Source organism: Lithobates pipiens, unplaced genomic scaffold (assembly GCF_037356315.1).
Source record: "Lithobates pipiens isolate NorthernLeopardFrog02 unplaced genomic scaffold, aLitPip1_a1.2 Scaffold_8, whole genome shotgun sequence".
NCBI lineage: Eukaryota > Metazoa > Chordata > Amphibia > Anura > Ranidae > Lithobates > Lithobates pipiens.
The window spans coordinates 3,303,889-3,313,888 of NW_027507903.1; the positions used below are offsets into that span (position 1 = coordinate 3,303,889).

General features: G+C 44.6%; 1 protein-coding gene across 1 annotated transcript in view; it reads left to right on the forward strand.

Annotated features, from left to right (window-relative positions):
* Nucleotides 1-10,000, forward strand: part of CTDSPL2 (CTD small phosphatase like 2) — a 27,421-nt gene that overhangs the window by 9,305 nt on the left and 8,116 nt on the right. Inside the window, 4 exon segments of the mRNA XM_077473886.1 lie at nucleotides 1,231-1,446; nucleotides 2,615-2,693; nucleotides 8,883-8,994; nucleotides 9,161-9,247. Of these exon segments, the coding sequence (XP_077330012.1) occupies nucleotides 1,231-1,446; nucleotides 2,615-2,693; nucleotides 8,883-8,994; nucleotides 9,161-9,247 (494 nt within the window).

Below are 10,000 nucleotides of genomic sequence, written 5' to 3' on the forward strand. Positions count from 1 at the left end.
CGGTCTTGCAAGCGCACTTTTTTTGGGGGGGAAAAGTATGCTTTTTTAAATTAAAAAAAGAAAACAGTAAAGTTAGCCCAATTTTTTTTTATATTGTGAAATATAATGTTACGACGAGTAAATTGATACCCAACATGCCACGCTCGTGGAATGGCAACTTTTACCCTTAAAAATCTCCATAGGCGACGTTTAACAAAATTCTACAGGTTGCGTGTTTTGAGTTAGAGGAGGTCTAGGGCTAGAATTATTGCTCTCGCTCTACCGATCGCGACAAAACCTCACGTGTGGTTTGAACACTGTATTCATAAGCGGGCGCTGCTCACGTATACCTTTGTTTCTGCATGCGAGGTCGGCGGGATGGGGCGCATTTATTTTATTTTTTTACTTTTTTTGGCTGGTAAAGGAGAAGCAGGGGTCTCCGTGTGGCTGGTAAAGCAGAGGCAGGGGCTCTGTAGGTCTGGTAAAGGAGAAGCGGGGGGCTCGGTGGGTCTGGTAAAGGAGAAGCGGGTGGGTCTGGTAAAGGAGAAGCGGGGGGCTCGGTGGGTCTGGTAAAGGAGAAGCGGGGGGCTCGGTGGGTCTGGTAAAGGAGAAGCGGGGGGCTCGGTGGGTCTGGTAAAGGAGAAGCGGGGGGCTCGGTGGGTCTGGTAAAGGAGAAGCGGGGGGCTCGGTGGGTCTGGTAAAGGAGAAGCGGGGGGCTCGGTGGGTCTGGTAAAGGAGAAGCGGGGGGCTCGGTGGGTCTGGTAAAGGAGAAGCGGGGGGCTCGGTGGGTCTGGTAAAGGAGAAGCAGGGGGCTCGGTGGGTCTGGTAAAGGAGAAGCAGGGGGCTCGGTGGGTCTGGTAAAGGAGAAGCAGGGGCTCAGGGTCAAATATTCAAAGTCTGGAAAGGCGTTTCATCTTTTTGCTAAAGTTGACTTGGTCTGTATTTATGGCTGTTCATTTCAATCATTGTGAGCTTGGTCCAGTCACTTTTTTTTCGGACTAGGCCAGCCTCCAGATATTAATCAATATGGCAATTTCTAGGAAGATTAAGAACCGCAGAAGCTTACAAGGGGACACACGGTAACTGGAGGAAGATTCCATCCTACATATTGAGGGCTGCCACCTGTTGAGATTTGTATTTGCCCCTGGGGCGCTTGTTTCCTGTTTCAGGTAGAATGGACTTTCTCTCCAGTTGTCATCCTGGATAGTGAATTACAAGTAAGAACTAACCGATTTTCCTTTTTGCTTGCAGGCACGTCGGGATCAGACTCTCCAGGACAAGCGGTAGAAGCCGAGGAAATTGTGAAACAGCTGGAAATGGAGCAGGTGGATGAAATCAGCACCAGCACCACCACCTCCACTAATGGAGCCTCCTACACCAGTCAGGGCACGCCTGTCCGAACAACAGCCAGCAGCTGGCTCGAGTCAGGGGAGGACACTCCAGAGCGAGACATCCCAACGCTAACAGGTGAGTGGTACTTGCTTGCAAGCAATTTGGCATGGCAAAGATGTGTGTTTGACTTGCGAACAACCTGAAACCCATTGACTGCCGTGGACATGATCCAGGCATCTTGGCAGTCAGTGGCTTAAGGCAAGCTCACAGCTGTGGATGGTTCCAAAACCACCTGATGTCTCCTATACGGTGCCAGTGTGTGCCCCCACCATAGCCTTTTGAAGGCATGAGAAAGATCAGTCATAACTTTATGACCACTTACCTAATATTGAGTAGGCCAAACCAGCCCTGACCTGTTCTAGGCAAGGACTCCATTAGACCTCTGAAGGTACGCTGTGGTGTCCGGCACCAAGCTGACCGTAGCAATCCTTTATCTGATCAGATCGCCCGTGTGAAAATGTTAGAGGGTTTATTTTGATCATTTTTAAAACTCGACCTGAACAAACAAAATGTAGCAGGTTGGCGATTTTTAAAACCATATTTGGCCCTATGTGGATATTTTTTTAAAGTGGTTCTAAAGCCTAAACATTTTTTGTAAATGGCAGTGAAGGGGCTAACCGCTAGGGGGCAGTGTAGGGGTTAAGTGTGTCCTAGGGGCGTGTTTCTAACTGGGGGGGGTGATGTCACTGATATCTGCTCCCAATCACTGTCACTAGGCACAACGGGGAGATGCTTGTTTACATTATGGGGAGATGCCGTTCTTCCTCGTGAGGCGATCGCGGATATCCCTGTGGCAATCAAGTGCGCGAGACCCGTGGCCCGACTCGCGGATGTCCCGGCTTCCTCTTCCTCCTCCTCCTTCCTCCTCTTCCTTCTCTTCCTTCTCTTCCTCTTCCTTCCTCTTCCTTCTCTTCCTCTTCCTTCTCTTCCTCTTCCTTCTCTTCCTCTTCCTTCTCTTCCTCTTCCTTCTCTTTCTTCTCTTCCTCTTCCTTCTCTTCCTCTTCCTTCTCTTTTTCTTCCTCTTCCTCCTCTTCCTTCTTCCTCCTCTTCCTTCTTCCTCCTCTTCCTTCTTCCTCCTCTTCCTTCCTTCTTTCTTCTTCTTTCTTCCTCCTCCTTCTTTCTTTCTTCTTTCTTTCTTCTTCCTTCTTTTACAATCACTTCAAGTCAACAGTAACGATATCTAAAAATCCAGTCTTTAGTCTTCGGTAGGAGAGGTTCAGTGATTTATCTCTTTCTATTTTAGCTCCAGTATCTCCAGACAGTGGCTACTCTTCTGCTCATGCTGAAGCAGCCTATGAAGAGGATTGGGAGGTCTTTGATCCGTGAGTAGTTTTATTTTATTTTTTCCTTCCATGAACTGTTGTGAATTGCTAAGTGCCTCAGCCTCCTAAGTACCTGGATAAGGAATAGACGTGCGACTCGGGTTTGTAACGAATGGATTTTCGTAACAATTTGTTAGTATTCGTCCATTCAGATCAATTTGAAAATCTGAATAGCTGAAAGAACCAAAATAACAAACACGCGAAAATACGAACTTCCGAACGGACAAACTTATGAACATACCAAACTCTGAAAACGTTTTTTGTTCATAATTTCGTATGTTTGTATTTTCATTCCTGAGTTTGTAATTTCGTTTGTTCTCAAATCGTTCTTTTAAAAGGACAGTGTAAGTGTGTTTTAACCCCTTCAAGCCCAATTTTGGCATTTGGTGTTTACAAGTTAAAATCTGTATTTTTTTTGCTAGAAAATTACTTGGAGCCCCCAAACATTATATATATATATATATATATATATATATATATATAAAAGAGATGTATAGAGAGATTCTCTCCGTCTCATTATTTATATATAATGAGACGGAGAGAATCTCTATATATAGATAATATATATATATATATATATATATATATCTATATATCTCTCTCTATATATATATATATATATATATAGAGAGAGAGATATTATCTATATATAGAGATTCTCTCCGTCTCATTATATATAAATGAGACGGAGAGAATCTCTCTATACATCTCTTATATATATATATATATATATATATATATATATATATATATAAATGTGTGTGTGTATATATATATATGAGAGAGACTCACACAGAGGATCTCTGTCTCTCCATCTATATATATAAATAATAGAGAGGGGCAGAATCTCTAGAATATATATATATGTTTTAAATGAAACTTTTTGGGAAAAGGGACAGTTTTATGGATTAAAAAAAAATAAAAAATGGTAGCCGTTTTCTGAAATTCGAATTTTCGAAAAGAATAGAATAAAACAAAATATAAGAATGGAATAGAAAATAAAATAAATCAGAAAATGAATAGAATAACATTTAAAAAAAATAGCAGTTTTCCAAAATTTGAATTTAGAAAAGAATATAATAAAACAGAACAGAATTGAAAAGACTAGAATAAAATAGAGCAAAGTAGAATAGAAAATAAAAAAATAGAATAAAATAGAAAATAAAGGAATAGTAAGTGGAGAGAATAAAAAATAGAATTGAATAGAAAAGAATAGAATATAAAATAATGGAATAGAATAGTGTAAAATAGAAAATAAAATATTTCATAGTGCTGTGTGACTGGGAAGCCTTTGCGGCTGTCGGCTTGTAGTTACATAGTAGACGGTGGTTGAAAAACATTCATCAAGTCCAACCTATGTGTGTGATTATATGTCAGTATTACATTGTATATCCCTGTATGTTGCGGTCGCTCAGGTGATTATCAAATCGTTTTTTGAAATGATCGATGCCTCCCGCTGAGACCACCGCCTGTGGAAGGGAATTTCACATCCTTGCCGCTCTTACAGTAAAGAACCCTCTACGTCAGGGATATGCAATTTTAGTGGACCTCCAGCTGTTGCAGAACTACAAGTCCCATGAGGCATAGCAAGACTCTTGACAGCCACAAGCATGACACGCAGAGGTATGATGAGACTTGTAGTTTTGCAACAGCTGGTGGTCCGCTAATTGCATATCCCCTGCTCTACGTAGTTTTAGGTTAAAACCTCTTTTTCCTCTAATTTTTGTGAATGGCCATGTGTCTTATTAAATTCCCTTTCACAGAAAAGTTTTCTCCCTATTGTGGGATCACCAGTCCGGTATTTATATATTGTGGGGTCACACCAGTCCGGTATTTATATATTGTGAGGTCACCAGTCTGGTATTTATATATTGTGGGGTCACCAGTCCGGTATTTATATATTGTGGGGTCACCAGTCCAGTATTTATATTTTATGAGGTCACCAGTCCAGTATTTATATATTGTGAGGTAGAGGTTGACCGATATATCGGCCGATATTTGGCGTTTTTTAAGTAATCGGCATCGGCCGATTGTGCTGTTAAAAAAGGCCGATGATACATTCAGCGGGACTTGCAAATGACTTCAGTAATAGAAGTCAGTGCAAGTTGCCTGGAGACTTGAGTGAAGCGACTTGTCTCCTCTCTGGGCAGTCTGCCAAGAAAAGATCAAAAAGATACAATGTTTACACTTCTGAATGAATGAAGTCATCTCTGTGTGTAGAGTTCTCAGTTTAACCATTTAAAGACTAATTCTTTTTTGACACTTGATGCTTACAAATAAAAATCCTGTATTTTCTGCTAGAAATTCACTTAGAACCCCCAAAACTTATATATATATATATTTTTTTAGCAGAGATCCTAGGGAATAAAATAGCGGTTGTTGCAATATTTTAAGTCACACGGTATTTGCGCAGCGGTCTTTCAAACTCAATTTCTTTTGGAAAAAATACACAGATTTAAAAAAAAAAAACAGTGAAGTTGTAGTTCCAAAACATCTGGGGTGCCAAGGTTCGCCATCACTGCCCCACACCATTACACCCCCACAACCAGCCTGAACCGGTGATACCCCATTACACCCCCACCACCAGCCTGAACCGATGATGTCCCATCCCCCACACCTTTACACCCCCACCGCCAGCCTGAACCGGTGATAACCCATCCCCCACACCATTACACCCCCACTACCAGCCTGAACTGGTGATACCCCATCACCCACACCATTACACCCCCACCACCAGCCTGAACCCGTGATAACCCATCCCCCACACCATTACACCCCCACTACCAGCCTGAACTGGTGATACCCCATCACCCACACCATTACACCCCCACTACCAGCCTGAACTGGTGATACCCCATCACCCACACCATTACACCCCCACCACCAGCCTGAACCCGTGATAACCCATCCCCCACACCATTACCCCCCCACCGTCAGACTGAACCGGTGATGTCCCATCCCCCACACCTTTACACCCCCACCGCCAGCCTGAACCGGTGATAACCCATCCCCCACACCATTACACCCCCACTACCAGCCTGAACTGGTGATACCCCATCACCCACACCATTACACCCCCACTACCAGCCTGAACTGGTGATACCCCATCACCCACACCATTACACCCCCACCACCAGCCTGAACCCGTGATAACCCATCCCCCACACCATTACCCCCCCACCGTCAGACTGAACCGGTGATGTCCCATCCCCCACACCTTTACACCCCCACCGCCAGCCTGAACCGGTGATAACCCATCCCCCACACCATTACACCCCCACTACCAGCCTGAACCCGTGATAACCCATCCCCCACACCATTACCCCCCACCACCAGCCTGAACTGGTGATACCCCATCACCCACACCATTACACCCCCACCACCAGCCTGAACCCGTGATAACCCATCCCCCACACCATTACCCCCCACCACCAGCCTGAACTGGTGATAACCCATCCCCCACACCATTACCCCCCACCACCAGCCTGAACCGGTGATACCCCATCCCCCACACCATTACCCCCCACCACCAGCCTGAACTGGTGATACCCCATCACCCACACCATTACACCCCCACCACCAGCCTGAACCCGTGATAACCCATCCCCCACACCATTACCCCCCACCACCAGCCTGAACTGGTGATACCCCATCCCCCACACCATTACCCCCCACCACCAGCCTGATCCGGTGATACCCCATCCCCCACACCATTACACCCCCACCACCAGCCTGAACCGGTGATACCCCATCCCCCACACCATTACACCCCCACCACCAGCCTGAACCGGTGATACCCCATCTCCCACACCATTACACCCCCACCACCAGCCTGAACCGGTGATACCCCATCCCCCACACCATTACATCCCCACCACCAGCCTGAACCGGTGATACCCCATCCCCCACACCATTACATCCCCACCACCAGCCTGAACCGGTGATACCCAATCCCCCGCACCATTACACCCCCACCACCAGCCTGAATCGGTGATACCCCATCCCCCACACCATTACACCCCCACCACCAGCCTGAACCGGTGATACCCAATCCCCCGCACCATTACACCCCCACCACCAGCCTGAATCGGTGATACCCCATCCCCCCCACCATTACACCCCCACCACCAGCCTGAATCGGTGATACAAGGCAGGATGGATCCATGCTTTCATGTTTACACCAGTGGTTCTCCACCTCAGTTCTCAAGTACCTCCAACAGGCCATGTTTTCAGGTTTTCCTTTACTTTGTACAGCTGCTTTAAATCCAATATCAATAATATGGTATTGTTAAGGGCTCTTTTAGCCAAAGAAAGTTGCTAAACATGGCCCGTTGGGGTTGCTCGAGCACTGAGGTTGACAACCCCTGGATTTACTCCAAATTCTGACCCCACCATCTGAATGGCGCAGCTGAAATCCAGACTCATCAGACCCGGCAACGTTTTTCTGATCTGCTATTGTCCATATTTGGTGATCCTGTGCCAATTGTAGCCTCAGTTTCCTGTTCTTAGCTGACAGGAGTGGCACCCGGTGTGGTCTTCTGCTGCTGTAGCCCATCTTCAAGGTTGGATGTGTTGTGTGTTCAGAGATGGTATTCTGCATACTAGAGGTCGACCGATATGGGTTTTTCTCTGGCCGATGCCGATATTTAGAAATCATGGTAGCCGATAGCCGATATATAATGCCGATTTTTTTTGGGCCGATATGTTAGGCCGATTTTATTTTATTTATTTATTTTTAATCCCCCTTGATCTAACACACCTTTTCCACTGGGGCGTTTTTAAAGGCGCTTTTGGGCTAAAAATAGCGCCTGTAAAGTGCCTGCAAAATGGCTCCCCTGCAGTCTGTGTGAAAGACAGAGCGCTTTCACACTGAGGCGATGCGCTGGCAGGATCTTAAAAAAAAAGTCCTGCAAGCAGCACGTTTGGAGTGGTGTATACCGCTCCTCCGCCACTCCTGCCCATTAATATGAATGGGCACCACTGCCGAAGCGCATGCAGTGCGATTTGGCAGCGGTGCTTCATGGGCGCATTTAACGTCTTCCTTGGCCGCTAGCTGGGTTATATGTGCCCCACTAGCAGCCAAATAGCACCGCTAAAATGATGGTAAAGAGCCGCTAAAACTTGCGTTTTACCATCAACGCCTGCCCGCTCCACTGTGAAAGCCTTCATAAGTGATACAGAAAATTTCTTACACTTAAACATTTATTAAACAAAACAAACCTCCAATCAGTTTACTTGTATGTATGATTTAGATTAAAAAAAAAAAACTATATATTAAATAAAAACGGGTAGTCAAAACTTTTGGACAAAAAAAAAAAAAAATGGACTAACTTTACTGTTTTTATTTTATTTTTATTTTTTAAATAGTGTATTTTTTTCCCCAAAAAATGCATTTGAAAGACCTCTGTGCAAATGCCGTGTGACATAAAATATTGCAACAACCGCTATTTTATTCCCTAGGATCTCTGCTAAAAAAAAAATATATATAATTTTTGGGGGGTCTAAGTGATTTTCTGGCAGAAAATACAGGATTTTTACTTGTAAGCAACAAGTGTCAGAAAAGTATTTAAATGGTTAAACTGAGAACTTCTACACAGAGATGACTTCATTCATTCATTCAGTGTAAACATTGTAACATTTAGTTCTTTTCTTGGCAGTCTGCCCAGAGAGGAGGAAAGTGTTGCTATGACGACTCAGCAACTCACACTGACTTCTTACAGAAGTCATTTCCAAGTCCCGCTGTAGAATCGGCTTTTTATCAGCAGAATCGGCCGATGCCGATTATTTAAAAAACGGCAAATATCGGCCGATATATCGGTCGACCTCTACTGCATACCTTGGGTGTAAACGAGAGGTTATTTGAGCTACTGTTGTCTTTCTTGTCTGCCCATTTTCCTCTGACCTCAACAAGGCATTTTCCTCCACACAACTGCCGCTCACTGGATATTTTCTCTTTTCCTACCATTCTCTGTAAACCCAGAGAGATGGTTGTGTGTGAAAATCCCAGAAATACTCAGAGCAGCCCGTCTGTCACCAACAACCCATGCCACGTTCAACGTCACTTAATTCCCCTTTCTCCCCCCTCCTGATGCTCAGTTTGAACTTCAGCAAGTCGTCTTCACCATGTCTATAGATTGTTCTTGCCAAGAATGTGTTGATTATCATCAATTTTCTGATTTCTTTACACAGATACTATTTCATTAAACACGTCCCACCATTGACTGAAGAACAACTTAACAGGAAGCCAGCGCTGCCTCTTAAAACCAGGAGTACCCCGGAGTTCTCCCTTGTCCTCGACTTGGTAACTTTTTTTTTTTCCTCTCTATCCTGTCTTAGTTCTCGCTTTTGATTTTTGGGGATGACCTAATGTGTGTGTGTGTGTGTTTTTGTTTTTTATATATATATATATATATATATATATATATATATATATATATATATTTTTTTTTTTTTTTTTTTTATTGCAGGACGAAACTTTGGTGCATTGCAGCTTAAACGAACTGGAAGATGCTGCACTTACCTTCCCTGTACTGTTCCAAGATGTCATTTACCAGGTATGAAGTGTTGGGTTGCCGGGGTCTGGGTTGTCTTTTTTTTTTTTTTTTTTGTGGAAATGATGGATCCAAATCAGTTTTTAAAGTATAACTGAAGGCAACATTTTAATTTTTTGGGCATTCAGGTTCCTGTTCACAAACTGAAGCATTGTAAATACAGAGAGGGCCACAAGGGAATGGTTCCAGTGATTGCACCCACTCATGCTTCTCTGGGGCTCCACCCCAGTTGAACTTATGGGTACCTGTATGCCATAGTGTCTATTGGGTACCTGTATGCCATAGTGTCTATTGGGGCCCTGTATGCCATAGTGTCTATTGGGTACCTGTATGCCATAGTGTCTATTGGGTACCTGTATGCCATAGTGTCTATTGGGTACCTGTATGCCATAGTGTCTATTGGGGCCCTGTATGCCATAGTGTCTATTGGGGCCCTGTATGCCATAGTGTCTATTGGGGCCCTGTACGCCATAGTCTATATTGGGGCCCTGTACGCCATAGTCTATATTGGGGCCCTGTACGCCATAGTCTATATTGGGGCCCTGTACGCCATAGTCTATATTGGGGCCCTGTACGCCATAGTCTATATTGGGGCCCTGTACGCCATAGTCTATATTGGGGCCCTGTACGCCATAGTCTATATTGGGGCCCTGTACGCCATAGTCTATATTGGGTACCTGTACGCCATAGTCTATATTGGGTACCTGTACGCCATAGTCTATATTGGGTACCTGTACGCCATAGTCTATATTGGGT